This window comes from Pavona decussata, unplaced genomic scaffold (genome assembly GCF_977016875.1).
Source record: "Pavona decussata unplaced genomic scaffold, jaPavDecu1.1 SCAFFOLD_51, whole genome shotgun sequence".
Taxonomy (NCBI): Eukaryota; Metazoa; Cnidaria; class Anthozoa; order Scleractinia; family Agariciidae; genus Pavona; species Pavona decussata.
In genome coordinates this window covers 5,812,599-5,830,207 of record NW_028145473.1, presented here as the reverse complement: position 1 = coordinate 5,830,207, position 17,609 = coordinate 5,812,599, and the positions used below count along the sequence as shown (strand labels likewise).

General features: G+C 38.3%; 1 protein-coding gene across 1 annotated transcript; it reads right to left on the bottom strand.

Annotated features, from left to right (window-relative positions):
• Window positions 1-3,131: 3,131 nt before the first annotated feature.
• LOC146481243 (uncharacterized) lies at window positions 3,132-11,290 on the bottom strand. The gene is made up of 10 exons (XM_085108984.1): window positions 11,104-11,290; window positions 9,385-9,546; window positions 8,861-8,938; window positions 8,421-8,488; window positions 7,459-7,621; window positions 6,842-7,003; window positions 6,634-6,711; window positions 6,171-6,238; window positions 5,598-5,711; window positions 3,132-3,290 (listed from the first exon to the last, which is right to left on the bottom strand). Exons 1-10 carry the CDS (start codon window positions 11,288-11,290, stop codon window positions 3,132-3,134), a joined length of 1,239 nt encoding a protein of 412 aa, XP_084965110.1.
• Between the last annotated feature and the right edge of the window lie 6,319 nt (window positions 11,291-17,609).

Here is a 17,609-nt window from a genome sequence, read left to right as displayed (position 1 = left end):
ATCCGCCCATGTGCTGCTATTTGCACCAAAGAAACCGAGGATAGTCGTTTCAATACTTCATTCTTCGTTGCATGCTCTCCAATAAGAGGTGTGGTGTGAAGTATTTGGCCAATCATCTGCACCTCCTCTCGTGCAAATGGCAGCTGGTCAAACGTTTTGCCCTCAAAAGTAACCTCTTGTATCCAAGGATCACCCACGAGAAGCACCCCACTCTTACGGTGGAAATCAGCAGGAGAATCTGCGATCAATTTTAAGCTCGTCAATGATAGAATGACACGGACTCTGAAAGACTCGCAGAGGTACTTTAAATTTAAGTCCATGAACGCAGCGAATGGAGCCAAACACAATGGACCCTCGGGGACGAATATTACTTCACTTTCAAGTAACAAATCTTGGATGGGACTAATGAGAGTCTCATATAATAAACTTAACGCACTATTCGGGAGATTGGAGGACCTGTGCTGTTTTTGACTCTCACCTGGAGGGGAACTCTCATCTGCAAGGTTTTCGTCTCTCGTCATATTTAATGAACGATCCTCACATTCGGCAGCTTTGCCACGAATTTTCTTCCTTGTGGTTTCCAAGAAAGTTTCGGCATCAACTTGACCCTCAGGGATTTGCTTTCGTCTTAACTGAACATCCTTTCCTTTCTGTAAGACCCAGAAAATTACTTCTTGGTGCTCAATCGCTAAGAAAACTGTAGTAGAAGGAAAACCACTAAACTCAGCTATAACTTGTATTGCTGTGTCAGATTCTGCTGGGTATTGTTTGGATGCATACTTGAACTCCATGAGATCATTCAGAGCCTGTGCACGTCCCTGCTCAGCAGATAAAAGAGCCTCCACAATCTTGCCTTGCTCTAATAACAAACGCCATAAATGAACGTATGCCCTTTGGTACAAATTGCGCAAGCTTACTTTCCAGTCATCATTAGCTCCAAGATGACGCCTTACGTCATTGAACGTAGCTATACTGTATTGATAACAGTCTACAGCTTTGCCTAAAAAGTCCATTGATTGAAAGTCAGCTCCCAGGTTATGAAAACCTTTGCCAATTGAAATTTTGTCTCCCACTTTTTTTGCAATTTCTACGGCACGTAAATGGCAGTGCATGGCTTTTTCGAAATCTCCGAGGCTGTGATACTCGCCGCCTAGATTAAGATACGCCGTTCCTTCACTTGAGACGTCTCCCACTTTTCTTGCGATTTCTAGTGCTCGTTCATGGTAGCGTATGGCTTTTTCGAAATCTCCGAGTTTGCAATAATCGTTTCCAAGATTACCATACGCCGCTCCTTCACTTGAGACGTCTCCCAGTTTTCTTGCGATTTCTAGGTGACGTTGATGGTATTGTATGGCTTCTTGGAAATCTCCTAGGTTGCTATAATCGCTGCCTAGTTTACCATTTGCCATTCTTTCATTTGAGACGTCTCCCACTTTTCTTGCGATTTCTTGTGCTCGTTTATGGTAGTGTATGGCTTTTTCGAAATCTCCTAGCTTGTGATAATCAATTCCTAGATTACGACTTGCGTTTCCTTCACTTGAGACGTCTCCCACTTTTCTTGCGATTTCTAGTGCTCGTTCATGGTAGTGTATTGCTTTTTCGAATTCTCCTAGCTTGTGATAATCGTTTCCTAGATTATCACTTGCGTTTCCTTCACTTGAGACGTCTCCCACTTTTCTTGCGATTTCTAGTGCTCGTTCATGGTGGTGTATGGCTTTTTTGAAATCTCGTAGGATCTGATAATCGTTTCCTAGATTATCACTTGCGTTTCCTTCACTTGAGAAGTTTCCCACTTTTTTTGCGCTTTCTAGTGCTCGTTCATGGTAGTGTATGGCTTTTTCGAAATCTCCGAGTTTGCAATAATCGTTTCCTAGTAAACAACTTGCTTTTCCTTCAATTGAGACGTCTCCCAGGTTTCTTGCGATTTCTAGATGACGTTCATGGTAGTGTATGGCTTTATCGAAATCTCCTAGGCTGTGATAATCGCTTCCTAGATTACCACTTGCGTTTGCTTCATTTGAGACGTCTCCCACTTTTCTTGCGATTTCTAGTGCTCGTTCATGGTAGTGTATAGCTTTTTCGAAATCTCCGAGTTTGCAATAATCGTTTCCTAGATTAAAACTTGCTTTTCCTTCAATTGAGACGTCTCCGAGTTTTCTTGCGATTTCTAGATGACGTTCATGGTACTGTATGGCTTTTTTGAAATCTCCGAGGAGGTCGTGATAATCGCTTCCTAGATTACCATTTACCATTCCTTCACTTGAGACGTCTCCAAGTTTTCTTGCGATTTTTGGGCACCTTCATGGTAATGTATGGCTTTTTTGAAATCTCCTAGGTTTGCATAATCGTTTCCTAGGTTACAACTTGCGTTTCCTTCACTTGAGACGTCTCCCAGTTTTCTTGCGATTTCCAGTGCTCGTTCATGGTAGTGTACGGCTTTTTGGAAATCTTCTAGGTTGTGATAATCGTTTCCTAGATAACCATTTACCATTCCTTCATTTGAGACGTCTCCCACTTTCCTTGCGATTTCTAGTGCTCGTTCATGGTAGTGTATGGCTTTTTCGAAATCTCCTAGGCTATGATAAGCGTTTTCTAGGTTACAATTTGCGTTTCCTTCATTTGAGACGTCTCCCAGTTTTCTTGCGATTTCTAGTGCTCGTTCATGGTAGTGTATGGCTCTTTTGAAATCTCCGAGTTTGCAATAATCGTTTCCTAGATTACAACTTGCTTTTCCTTCAATTGAGACGTCTCCGAGTTTTCTTGCGATTTCTAGATGACGTTCATGATACTGTATGGCTTTTTCGAAATCTCCGAAATCGCTTCCTAGATTACCATTTACCATTCCTTCACTTGAGACGTCTCCAAGTTTTCTTGCGATTTCTAGGACACTTTCATGGTAGTGTATGGCTTTTTTGAAATCTCCGAGGTTTGCATAATCGTTTCCTAGGTTACAACTTGCGTTTCCTTCACTTGAGTCGCCTCCCAGTTTTCTTGCGATTTCTAGTGCTCGTTCATTGTAGTGTACGGCTTTTTCGAAATCTCCTAGGTTGTGATAATCGTTTCCTAGATTACCATACGCCTTGACTTCTCCTGAGAGGTCTCCCGATTGTCTTGCGATTTCTAGTTCTCGTTCATGGTAATGTATGCCTTTTTTCTCCGAGGTTTGCATAATCGTTGCTTGGATTACGTATCATGATTGCTTTTAGATTTTCGGGGATGTTTTTGTCAGAGATGGAACTCAAGTTGTCGTTTGCATCTCTGCTCGATTTGACCAAAGAGGTGCCTCTTTCCTGTCAAACATAAACATAACGGTTTTTTTTTTCGAAGATTTTTATTCCTATTAATGATGCTGTTATTTGCACTAGTTTAATAACTGGCAATCGGAAAAGTTATTTGATGATCATTTGTTTTACACTTGCCGCTGTAAGCGGACCCTGGCTGTCAAATATTACACAACGTGTTGCATTTCGAATCTACTTGATGTTCGACTGTAGGGAACGAAAACACTTTTACAACCAAATTCCTAATCAGCTTAATCAACATCGTCATCATTATCGTCATAATCATCATCTTCATTGCTGTCTGATACATGAACAAAACGTGCAAGTAAAACAGTGGTTTATATATCGCGTTTTGTGATGAAAGAGAAAAACAACGATGTATATACACTGCTTTTAAACGGACACAGTCAGCAGATGCACACGCGCATTAGATAACATTTCTTAGTTGATTTGCATATCACACTTCATCACAAGTCTCGCGCTGAGAAGGGCATCCTTTGAAAACAAACCTTGTCGAGTCGAAGTATTTGCCATTATTATAGTGATTATGGACCTAATGTCATATTAAAACACTCATTTTCTTGATACCATGGATAATTACTGGTGGACTTGTCACTTGACCAGGGAAAGCCAAAACGTCAACGAATACCTCTGAAGTCGAAGAATCATTAAATCGGTGTGAGGCAAATTGAGTTCATATATTAGAGAATATGCCAATTTAAAAACGTAGCGAATCGACTGAACTGCAGTGTAGCGAAACGACTTGCTTTCAATCATATATTTTGCTTTTATAATTTTGTTTCTACAACTTCTCCACTATCTAAATTTAGGAACCAAATCCATGCTCGACCCGTAAAAAACAAGGTTCTACTAGAGGTTGTCCTTGTGTCTTCGTCTGAGCTCCAAATAAAACCAGCCATGACGCGAAGTTCGAATCGTTTACGAAGATTCCGTCCGCACGAAGCTTTCGCCAGGTTGAGAAAATTCGACTTTCAAAATCTATATCATGGTGATTTGCTCTCCAATGTTTTTGATTGATTTCTCTCGTTATTTTAGCCAACGCAGGCGATTTCTTCCGCCCGGCGCCTTCAAGTTTGCCACCTCTTCTTTTCATGTTCCGTTGGAGACGCGATCCATACTGTTTTTAACCAAATATGATAAAATAATATCATAGGATGAGCAAAAGCATACTCAGAAACAAGTTTCCAGTAAAAGATTAAAAATCCAATAAAACACTGGGAAGATTGCAGCGGATTTGTAGATGTATTCGACGCGTACTTTTGATTTCAGGTTGAGGTAGACGCTTTTCAAACTTACAAAAATAGTGTCCAGGTCAGCGCGGTCACAAAGCTGACTGTGTCACTTTATCTTTTAAATTTTAAGTGAAGGAACGCGTTTGAAGAGAAGTTAACAACTAGAGAAGTGTGTTTCAAAGTCACTGTATGGTTAGTTCCCCTTGTTTCTTATATTTTTATCTTTCTTTAGTTCTTCGTACTCTTCCTTCTTTGTCTCGTGAACCAAAATTCATATCTTAGAGCTAAAATTATTACTTTATAATGACAGTTAGTCCCAATTAGCCATTATTGTACAGCCTAGAAAAGTAGATGAATCGGGCTTAATTTGGAATTCTTATGATAGCTATGCAGTGAGTACCTGAAATCATCCTTCCGGCTGCATAGCAAATTTGAGTAATGTTTTTGGAATTTTCGAACCTTACTATCTTACCACGTCTTGAGTAAATAACGAGCATTTCAGTCAGTTCATTGATAGGTTGATAACCTCCCGACAGATCCAGCAGCTTGGAATATCACGCAGATGATTATCAATAGATTGTGAAGAATCGTTGTGAACTCTATGCACTAGCTTGTCAGTCTACGAACAGTGACAGGATTTCTTTTAATGGAAGCTGAGAGGTTCATGTAATCCACATTCTGTGAGACAACCAAAGAAAGTCGCAATTTCGTGTTTGCTTTAGTTTTGCTATAGTGTATTTTATGATTAGTGTACAGTCTTCGCGTCAACCAATGGAAGTCAACTGAACCAAAACCAACAGTGACTTGCCCTTGCAACTGTTGGTTGCACGCGTTTGCTTTGTATTTGCCTGATTGGTTCATTGTTCTGTTTAGTATACGTATTTTGTGGTTCGTCAGTGTACGTTCGTTACGTTAGTTTTGGTTTTGCGACGCTCAATGGAAAACCGCTTTAATGTTAACGTTCTATACGCATGGGTAATTAAATTGTTTCTGCTAACGAATAAACACTGAAGAAAACTTTTAAGTTTAACAACAATTTAAAAATGTTGTTTATCAAACTTACTGTTTGAGTTTCTGACAGATCCTTCGTTGCCTCTTCCCCAGTACCTTGCAGCTTGTTTTGCTCGCTCACCGACCTGCTCTTTAATTCCAACAACTTCTGGTTGTTCTCGTTAATCTTAAATTAGTTAAGATTTCTAATACGTGTCTTCTTTGGTTAGATTAAAATATTTGTTAACCTTGACTCTCAAATTATTATGTATCAGGATCAGTGTACCAAGCTATGTTTCGACCAAACACAGTCGATCACGAGTCAAAAGCCTGAAGAAAGGTTCAAAGAAATGTTCCAATAACCGGCGACGTAATCAACGAAAAGAGTTAACCTCTGAGAGAGACTTAAAAATCGTCAAAATATCAATGCCCTTGTTGCCACCTTTTGGATCGCTCTTGGAGTGCCACTTTAAAAAAAACGTTCCTATGATAATTAGTTACACACAAATCGACACGACGTCGCAATCAGCTTATTTTTCTTAAATAAGTTCATACTTGTCAATAGGGACCTTTCTGTCATTCAAAAGTCGCAGAACAGATAAAAATGTATTTTTCTTTTTATTTGTTAGTGTACAATGAAGGATACTGCTAATCCCTTATCACACCACCTGATGGATTCCTCAAACTGATTCAGCTGAAAACAAGCACTTGCTCCTAATAAAACACAATGATATCAGTTTAGCATTTTACTTGACTTATGGTAGATCAGCCAGCATCATGCCTCCACGAATTAGTTATAAAATAAGAAAAGTACCGTGGCAAAACTTTCCCCTTCTTTATGATTTACACACAAATTGATATCACACTTGAAACTGAACTTAGCCCATCTTTAACCTCTAATTGTGTCAAGTGACACTTAAGTGTTTTTTAAAGTCTTCCAGATTAGATGACAAGTGACAAGGATTGGGTTAGAATGAGTAGCAGACTCGTTTTAAAACTGCCGAAAGAATATTACTTTAAATACAAAGCGTGCCCCAGGTAAGCATTTCTTTTATTATTCGTTAGAATGACAACGTAAAGCTGTTATAGTTTTCTATTCTGACTCTTACCTGTAACAATCGCTTTGACATAAGACGGTTGTAAGTCTGTGGCAGTTTTTGCATCACTCAGTGAATCATGAAAGTTACCTGCGCGAAAATCAATGAAAAGAAAACATGCATTGTTGATGAGCGCACAATTAACGTCAATTGCTGTTAATTTTTTTGTGGAAATACATTAATCAGTATGACAAACTGTGAAAATCTCCAAACTTCTTACCCAGATTAAAATGTGCTGTTGCTCTGTTGCTGTACAGTTTGGCCTTTAGTTCTTGATCTTTGACTTCCACATTGATTCCTTTTGTGTAAAGCAATGTGGCTTTGCTAAACTCTTTTTTTCTGAACTCGTCATTGCGCTGGTTCTTGAAGAGCTCTGCTTTTGCTAAAATGAACGACGTTAAAAGACATTTTGCTTTTTTTCTGAATAAAGGTCATATACTAGGTCATGTGTTTGTCAACAAAAGTAGCTGACGAAATACCGACTCCCCACTCCCTCCCTCCCAAACAAGAAATGATGACCACTCCCCTAAGAAGTGTTGCGTCTTGGATCTCAAACTTTCCAATAAACCTCTCTGTGGAATGAGTTGCAGCCTTCGCTCAAACTTAGCCCTTTCGTGCCGGTGTTCAAGCGCTTACTTAGGCAAAAACTTCTTAATGACTGTTTTAGTTAATCCACTAGCTTCATCTTCTTTTATTATTGTCTTGTACTTAGTTATGCAATGTTAAATTGACTCTGAAAAGCCCCGTGGGGACGAGCCAATGAAATATTTATGTATATATAATGTATGTAATTAAAAAGCAGTTGGACGATAAGTAATCATTAGTAAAATTCCTCACCTCTTAGAATGGTTTTATTCTTATTATCTAGTGATTTCTCAATAGCAGTTTTGACATCAGCTGATTCATTTGCATCGTCCTTTCCGCCTGCATTTTGTAGCTTGTTCTGTTCATTGACAGCCTGGCTTCGTAATTCCAACAACATCTGGTTGTTCTTGTCAATCTTACTTAGGTCAAGACTTGTAAGACGATATATAGTTGTAAAAGTTATCAACAGTCGAGAATTTAATTTTTAACGATTTTTTTAAGAGTATCAACAAAGTGCATCAATATCAAACAAGATTGGCGTGTAAGATCTCATACTATCTGCCTAAAGCGAGGACCAACTATGGCAAATTTAACATTCGGTTTTTTGGAGCTAAAGTTTGGAATTCCATTGAAGAGTCATTAAAATCCAAGAGTCGTACCTGTTTCAAACTCCTCTTAAAATAATCGCTTATCTCCAACTACTGACTGGCTCATTGATGTACTTTATTTTCCAGTTTTTGCGTGTACACTTCCCCTTGTTTATTGTTATTTTTGTGTATGCGTGTGTGTGTGAATGGTAAATCATGTCCTTAGTTCTATGTTAATGTAGGGTATTTGTAAAATTTTCTGCTTGGCCCAGCCACTTAGCTCGATTAGCTTGCTATTTCTAAGTGGCTGTGCTCTCTTCCTTAGAAATTTTTCTTTCTTCCATTTATGTTAACACTATATAATTTCTGGGCACGAATAAAGATTGTTGTTGTTGTTGAGAAAACCGTCAAACTACTATAAGCAGAAGGTCACATTGTTTACGAAGTTGTTTGTTTGTTCAGGAATTTAAGAAAAAACAGCACCATTAAAATTATTATGAAAAGGCAAATTAGAACTTATTTTTTGTAATTTGTCTTGCTTGAGGCGTTACAAAAAAGTATGAATGAAAGAAAATAAATTTGAACAATATTTTTTGTTAACGTTCTATTGTCCGCAATAAAGGATACTGCTAATCCTTTTTCACTCCACATGATGGCTTCCTCAAACTGATTCAGCTGAACACAAGCACTTGTTCCTAAAAAAATCATAATAATGTTATTTTCAAATCATTTCTGTTAAAAAATAGGTCTCGTATAATATTACTAACGGACACTTTAAGAATGTAAGGACAAAGCCAACCTCCTTGTACTCTCCCGGGTAACTAGTTTAGCTGCAAGAAGACAAATTCCCAGATGTCTTTCAAATCGAAAAGTTAAAATTCTGTAGGTGTCTTTTTTATATACAGTAGTACACACTTGATAATGCCTTTCCTAACCGTTATAAATGCATGTAACGTTACTTTTCAGTGAATGTAACATGACGCCATGTTTAAAATTTGTTCTTTGTCACAGCGAACCACTGCCCCCGGCGATAAAAATAGATGTACATTTTGTCTTAGAAATCTTACCTCTCACAATCGCTTTCACCAATGATGGCTGTAAGTCATTAGCAACCTTAGCATCATTCAGTGAATCATTATAATTTCCTGAGGAAGAAGAGACAGTAAAAGAACTGAGAGGATAGATATTACATAAATGAGGTGTCAATAGACAATTTCCGAGTTGCTTTGAACCACATTATGAAAGCGAGGTAAAGTGCAAAGTTTTTGTTATGAAAATTAGTTTTCATTCATATGCAAAAAAAACTAATTTTTATATGAAAAGTTTTGCACTTAGCCTCGCTTTCATAGTGAGGTTCACAGCAACTCGGAAATGGCCTATTTAAACCCGACGTAGTCAATCGAACGTTCGGTAATCGAACCCAATCGAACCCAATCGCTAGCTAATCGCTCGATTGGGTTCGATTGGGCTCGGTAATCGAACTTAATCGAACTCACAAAAAAAATTTTTTTTAATCGAACACAATCGAACAGTTCAACAATCGAACATAATCGAACTATATATAAGCCACAACAATTTGAAAAACTCTTACCTAAACAAAAGTATGCTTCCGCTCGTCCGCTGTACAATTCGGCCTTCAGCTCTTCATCCTTGCAGTTCACTTGAATTCCCTCCGTGTAGAAGTGTATGGCGTTGCTGAGATCTTCCTGTTTGTATCTCTCATTACCTTCATTATTGTAAACCTCTGCTATGGCTAAATAAAAAGAATATTAAAAGAAGTTTCGTGTTTCATTCATCGGTTAACTGTGCGAATTCAAAAACTTCGTAAAAGTTTGGACAGGATAGGGAACCGAGTTGGGGGTGTGGGGTTTGGACAAACACGAAGCATAGTGAAATCGTCAAATTGTTGTCATTTTGTCTAAAGAAGTGAGGTATGGGAATGGGAGAGTGATGCTTATTCCCCTTTCCCGAAAAAATGGGAGGTCTGGTTCGAGTAAGGGGTTGTGGAATCTGGAAATCTTAAAAATAAGCGGCGGTTGCAGTCACTTACAAGGAAAACACTTTTAAAGCAAAAGAGATTTAAAAGGAGAATTGTGCAAAGAAAACGTCGGTAAAATCTTTTAATGGTTTGCGAAATGTCCTTTCCTCCATCCAAACCATCCCACAACACCTCACTCGTACCAATCTACCCTTAGGACTTTGAATGAGGAACACACTCAGATAAGAGGGTTTTCGCTTAATTCCTGGTCGAGTAGGGACTTCAAAAACGCAAAGAGTAGTATTTTTTTTAGGCTACCACTCTAGGTCGAAGGGTGCGTGCAAATAACTTGAGTCATTTTACATAACATGCTGCTTTCTAAAAAGTTCTTTTAAGCCAGGTCGACTTATAGTAAGAAAAAAAAAACATTATTCCGTATTTTGGTTAAAAACTTATTTTCTTTAAATGCAAAATAATGATAGAAAACCCATCGTTTCGGCTACACCTCTGGCCTTTTTCCGAGGAAGAATTATGTTCAGCACCCATTCTCTAATATATATTTATATATTTGCGTTATTGACCAAGCGTGAGGTCAAGATGGCTGGATAAAGGCCAAGTTCCTATTATTTTTTTTTGCGTTTCTATTGACCGAGACGAAGTCGAGGTCCATAAAAACGTTTTCTCCCAATAAAACGAGAAAATCGAAGAAAAGATTGCATTATTACTCGGGATTAAACTTTCGATGCCAAGTGGACGGGCAACGGGTAATCCCGAGCGGGCAAGATAGCTCCATCTTGCCCGATCGGGTAGCCAATCACAGCGCAGGATTTGACTCATCTTGCCCGCTCGGGGAGCCAGCCATATAATAAACACCTGTATTGCAGGCTATCCAGAAGAGGATAAATGGTCAACTGAAAAAGGAAGCGGCATATTTCTTCTCACCTCTTAAGGTGTCTTCATCAAACTCCAGCGTTTCTTCATCAGCTGGCGTGACGCCACTTTCCTTAGCAGTTGGCATGAGGTCACTTTCCTCACCAGCTGGCGAGAACGCAATTTCCTTACCAGCTTGGGTGAGGTCACTTTCCTCAGCAGCTTGCGTAACGTTACTTTCCCCACCAGTCGTCGTGACGTCACTTTCCTCAGCAGCTGGCGTGAACGCACTTTCCTTACCAGCTTGGGTGACGTCACTTTCCTCAGCAGCTTGCGGGACGCCACTTTCTACGACAGCTGGATTAACGTCACTTTGCAGGGCAGCTTGCGTATCGTTACTTTCCTCGCTAGCGGTCGTGACGTCAGTTTTCTCACCAGCTTGCACCGCGACACTATACTCACTAGTTGGCGTGACGTCACTTTCCCCTTCAGCTGGCGTTACCCCACTTTCTTCAGCAGTTAACGTGACGCCACTTTCCTCAACAGCTGGCGCGACGTCACTTTTTTCTTTAGCTCGAGTGACGTCACTTTCCTCACCACCTTGGGTGACGTCACTTTCCTTTCCAGCTTTGCTTGGACTCCTCGCCATGAAAGCTGGAAGTTACTTCCTCAAAGTGCTATGGATCGAATATTGGCAAGTTAGTGTTGCTATAGAAAACAGAAATTACTGTATAAGAAAACACCAGTGAGTTCTAAAAACAAAACTAAAAACAAGCAGGTCTAAGATTGCCGCCAATGAGAAATCATTTTTTTTTCCAATTGAGAATGCTTTATTAAACTGTTAACCTTTTACATTGTATTATTACATATACATGCAATCTTGAAGCTCATTTCTTATTTACAAATACATAATAAATACCATTGCATAGTTACAATTATGTAGGAATATTCTAAATTACAAATTAATGACAAGCACTCCCACCAAACTATTTGAAAGATATAAATGTTATTATTATTTTTTAAACACAACGACAAAAGACAAAGATAACACACCACAGACACAGTGCAGATACTTCAATTACAGTTACAACTAGTATTCATTAATAAAGATAAAGAAACTACAGTCTTGAATAGGAAAATGAAATGACAAAACAAATTACAGAAGTGGTTCTTATCTCTTTCTTAAATCAAGAGGCTTCTTACTTCGTATAGCGATAGGCCTTTCATTTTCTTGTTTAGTTTTTACTTTGTGCATGAACCAATTAAATTTTGGAGAGAATTTTCTCCTTTTACATTCCCATATACATAGTTTACCAAGAATTATCAAGTAATTAAATAGATAATTTCCATGAGGAATGCCAACTATAATATCTTTTAAAGATAAACTCAAATTTATACCACGGAGATCAGGCCACCAAGTGCTAAATCTATTCCAAATAGCCCGCGCACAGGAGCATAGGATACTCCATCATGATTTCTCGCCATCGAGAAATCATGATGGAATATCACGTAATGTAAAGCTATCCCCCCGCAAGACGGGCTTTTACTAGGAAACAAGCATAAAGATAAGAAAGTGAGAGCACTAGCTACATAGTTTTTAAGGTTACCCGATACCTTCAGAGGTGTCTCGCGTTTAAGCGATGTAGCGCGTCCAGTTTAAACTGTAGACAAACCATACCAAGAATTTTGAAATAAGATGAATTGTCGAATTTTTCACGACCTCTAATTGCGAGCGTCCGAATCGCCTTTTTAAAGCTACAAGTCAAAGTGAATTTTGTTTTTTGCTAATTTAATTTGCTCCTCAGTTTCCGGACCCAAAGCGCTAAAAAAACGTTTCTGTGTTTTGCCATATTCAATCGCAGTGAAAAGTTGTAAAGCATTTTCGAAATAGTATGAAAAAAATGTGGAGTAATCGTACAAAAATCGCTCTTAGAGAAAAAATATTTGGAAAGAAAAAATTCTCCGACACGTTTTTGTTTATATGTTAAACTAGCTACTGTCCAAATTTGAAGGCAAACGAACCAATTCCTTTTGAGTTTTAGCTCTTTGAAGTGGCTCCCGCCTCCAAGTGAAAAAAAATTTATTCAAGAAAATAGCGCTAAAAATTTGGCAATTCATTTTATTTCAAAATTGGTTTAGTTGGATAGCCAGCTCTATAAGCTTTAATTTGATATAAGGGTTCAGATATCTACAGTTTAAGCCGGACGCGCTACATCGCTTGGACGCGAGACACCTCTGAAGACACCTGTGAAGGTACCGGGTAACCTTAAGCATACGGACAAACGGACCAACAGAAATTAAACCATTCCTTGACGGAATTCTCGACACTATCTCCTCTTGATATTAAGCAAGGTGGTCGAACTTATGTCGCCCCCGTTCTCTTGAAGCACAAGAAGCTACAAGTTAAATGAACGTGCTCGTTATTCTTTTGCTCATGTTTCTGCTTATATTGTAGGTTCTTTCACTTTCTTGGGCGGCGTTTGAGGTAATGCTTGAATTGCGTATGCTTATGTTATTGTGAAAGCCCCACTCTGTAGCCTAATACTCTCAGAGTTATTAAGGGAGGGGGGGGAGAGGGGGAGTAAATCCGCCTTGGTCTATATTCCAGTGTCAGAGCTATTCGGATATTACTCGATGGAAGAAATTAATACCCACCTCAGAAGTCCGAGGTATGATTTACATTTCGTGACTTGCCAGGGTGGCCGGCTGCAGGACAGAAATGTTATAGGCTCACATTACTGTCTAGTTGTTGTTTTATAAAGTACAAGACAGTTATGTTTCAAAGGACAAGCAACTTATTGACTATACTTAAAGAAAGACGTTCTTTACTAAAAGGCCTTTTAAACGCTCGATTATGAATAGGAGGTGGTGAAGGGTAGGGAACAGGGGGAGGGGGGAGGGGTTATACGGGGATAATTTTTTCAAAATGGAAATTTCATAATCACGACTCAGATAAAGGGGACATTTTTTGACATAGAGAGGCTTTTTTGATTTTTATCTACACTTGATGACGCAAGGAAGAAACAAATTCTATCAAAAAGTCGATTAAACATGGCCTATGCCGGTCACGCAATCTTGCACAGTTATTAATAATAAAAGGCGTAAACGAATTTCATGATTTCATGGTTCAAGGTGAATTGAAAACTTCTTACTTTTTTCACATATACACTGAATATGGAGTAAATGGAGTCCATTGAAGAAGGAACTGTGTTTCCGGGTATTTCTGCAAATCTTCAAACAACTTTGCTTTAGTCACGTATTAATTTCCCAGCCAACGCCCTGAAGTGTTGTTTCTGTGTTTTATGGGTGTTGGTCTCTGGTTATAGGTACATTTGCCTTCGTGGCTGAAAACACATGCCTATTATCCTGCGTTGAGATTCCTCGCACGTAAGGATCTCGTAATACTGCTTGTTAACAAGATTGAAAAGCGTCACGGACATTTTGCGTGATTTCTACAATCGGAATTCTTTATCGGAAGTCTCATCGATCGACAGTTCATGTTTTACTTTTAGTCAGCCAAATGACGCCAAAGTTTGTTTTAAGCAAAGATTTGTTTCGAATTATTATTATTTTTTGAACAGTTTCTAATTCAGTTCCTACTAGATTCAGTTTCAGGTAAAAAAATTAGCACAACTTGATGAGATATTCATCCTCCGTCCGTCTAAGAGCTTTCTTGTTATAATTCTGCTCTAAACTGTTGTACAGCCCGCAGAGTTCAGCAGTGATTAGCTTTTACGACGCATCTCGCATCGGTAAAGTGAACTTCAAAAAAGCACACCGCCATATCTTTATTCACAGAAACCGAAATAAACTAGTAATGATCAAAGATTAGCGAGTGCGTTCGATGATGTCGATCCCAGGCTCTCTCTCCTCTGCCAAGTTGGCGAAGATGTCATCCGCCCCGGGAAAATCTGCGGGGATACCAGATACGCGTCCCGGGAAATTGTACCGATACCGATCCATTCATTTGTTTGTTGTCCCATACAGTTTTGACTCCAATCTGTATTAGTAGTGCGTTTTTTCTACGTCGAACGCAATTGTCATGTTATGTGACGTCACTGACCAAAACAAATTAACTATTACACGAGTGACATTGACGAGCGATGGAAACTTAAAATGTAATGTTGGCTGAATAAATACTGACTAAGCTTCACCTTCTACTGACTCTTTGTCTAGTATTCATAAAAGTTAGGGATGAATAGAGTGGTTTTTAATTAAGTGTCGAAAGTAATTTGGATTTGCTTTGGTTTTGCATTATTACACTCCGTGATTGGTTAACGAAACTTGCGCCACTTTCTCAACCAATGGGAATCCAAACCAAACTCGATCGTGTTTTGGCCGCACACCTTTTCCCGCGCTTGGCGCCGTTACATGTATTTGTTTCGAATTCTGATTGTTTCGTTGCGTTGTTTACATCTTTCGCGATAGGCCAGAGTAATTACTTTGGTTTTGGTTTTACGACACTCAATCGGAAACCGCTCTGTCACTGATTTAATGATATCAGAACTCGCAGTGGTAGGAGAGATACTACAATACAAAGCGGGCATAACATTCTGCTCGAACCATAAAATCTAAAATTAAAAATTTTAAAGTTTTGTTTTATTGAAAACCGAAAGGCTAGAGCGTGGTGAAAATAAAGCGTGAAAGCAAATTTGAGTGGTTTGAACATTCTCTCTGCTCTCAAAAACCCACTATTGTTTCAGTATTCTAAAGGGCAGTTTATTTCACTAATACGGAGAAGTTATTATCATTGATTTACATTATGAGTTTAACTCAATTCAATTGCCCGCGCAAAATTTGTTTTTACTCAAACATATAACGACAACGATTTTCCTTTTTCAGATTATACTTCTTACATCAATTGCTAATTCAGGAAAGAATGGTCCATGGAGTTACAATTGCAGCAAGTTTTAAATAAAATATTTTAAAAAAATTGGTGAAATTTGGTGAAATTTTCTTCATGATCCGAAGAGGAAAAGCACTGATCGAGTTTGTCTATACGCGAAGATACTTCTCTTCTTAGAGACGTTGCCGGAATTGTATATGAAGATTTGTAGTCCGCCTAATACCAAGCTGCATGTGTTTACCTTGAACTGTGTTTTGACCTTGTATTAGCTGCCGTAAAAGGATAACGAGTTTCTTGCCTCGACGAACATGGTATTGAAAAGTGAACCTTCTATCAAAAACATGGAATGAATGCATTTTCATTCCAAGACACCAAAAGCTTTAACGTAAATTACAAGCTTTGATGAACTTCTCAATAAAAAATAAAACTTCAAGAACACGAAATCACATCTTTATTTCAAGGTGTTTCCCTTGTAAATACTGACTGCGCTTTGCCTATGGTATCGTAAATAGCACAGATACATGCTACTGAATTCATGATATCAGAATATAAAGTTGTAGTAACTTATAATGTTCATAAATCCATTCTTGGTGTAACTGAAATAGTAAACACGATCGGCTGACAACAAGCGAAATTCCAAGAAGCAAAGGCATTGAAACTATTTTCTGTCTTCTTTCAAAAACCCACTGTTGCTGCAATATTCTAATCAGTAGCTCAGTGTTTTTGCTTATTTGATTGCACATGTACGAGTTTCCCTGAGTTCATTTCACAGCGTATTAATTTACTTTTTGTTAAACAAACGACAACAATGTTCCTTATACTTCCATGATCAGTTTTTTTTTTAACCCAGGAAACAAAAATCAACGAATTCTCCATTGCGTTTACCTTCAGATTGAAAAAAAAAAAAGAAAAAATTAAACAAACATGCAATAATTAGAACGATTTGGTACTGATTTCCTTAAGAAAAACATCAACCAGCCGCGTTTTTACTAACCTTCTCCTCTGAACTGTCACCCAGTTTACAGTTGTACTTCCCGAAAACTAGAAGCGTCCTTACTATCTATCATGGATAATGAATTCTGTGTGACTACCTTCGGGGCATGCTTTTTTGAAAAGAAAACTTCAAAAACGCAGAACTATACCTTCATTCCTACAGTTGCTCGGATCAACTTCTACGTACAGAGACGGATATTTATAGGGGGTTGGTTGCACGTTAATGTCTGAGGCAAATCAAACAAAACCTAACTATTGTGAGAAGGATCAAAAGTTATGCAGCCATTTTTTTTTCATTTCTAGTTTACGGAAAGCAGAACAGTCAAGGCTCAGTGTGACTTCAAAGAAAATCCAAGTTGTGATCTATAAGATTTATCTGGCCCTGCGGCTTAACCGCAGGATTGAAAATTTTATCCCGACAAACCGGGTTGAACTGTGCCGAGAAAATTCAACCGAGATAACTTCCAATATAGGTACGCATGCAAAATAATTACGAAGTCCATGCCATGTTTTACCCTTTTTGTGTCGGATTGTGTATTGTTTATCAGTTTCTAATCCAGAAACAAAAGTTCGTGAAGCTCAATCTAAATTTAAATAGTTAAGGCCCGCGAATTCCATTCGGTTTCTGACAGAAATATCGCATTATTTTTATGACTCTGTTGTAAACTGCTAAAGGGCTTTACAACAGACCATGCAATACAAAATTTAGTATTTGCACTCATTTAGTCATCGATCTCTCACTTTATAACGGTGCAACCTTAATATCGGAAACTTTCAAGTGAATTAGTTCCACGCGAGAAAACGAAACCATTCAATCGTGTTTTACGACATGAAACATCGCAATCATGTATCTTTGTGGCTAACGAATTTTTAAAGATCAAGTGGAAAGTGGACATAGAGCTAGCATGAACAGGAAATGTGTAGTTAGCTGTCTCAAATCGTCCATATTACACTGATCAGAACTGATTCACATTTGATGAAAAAATCAAATTTTTCTTGACAATATTCTCCGCTTGTAAAAATGCCTTTTATATATACGTTATTAAATTCTCGTAATTGTAGATATAACAAATGTATTAGGAGCATCGTGTTTAGTTAATTTAAAAATTCCTTTTCACGATTTAATTGA

Excerpts from the sequence above, each read along its gene's own strand:
- LOC146481243 (XM_085108984.1), bottom strand. The coding sequence starts at position 11,290 with ATGGCGAGGAGTCCAAGCAAAGCTGGAAAGGAAAGTGACGTCACCCAA. Across the intron at positions 7,622-8,420 it reads GGAGTGAAAAAGGATTAGCA|ATTGACAAGAACAACCAGAT; the intron begins GTATCCTTTATT and ends GACCTAAGTAAG. Across the intron at positions 5,712-6,170 it reads GGTGTGATAAGGGATTAGCA|ATTAACGAGAACAACCAGAA; the intron begins GTATCCTTCATT and ends AACTAATTTAAG.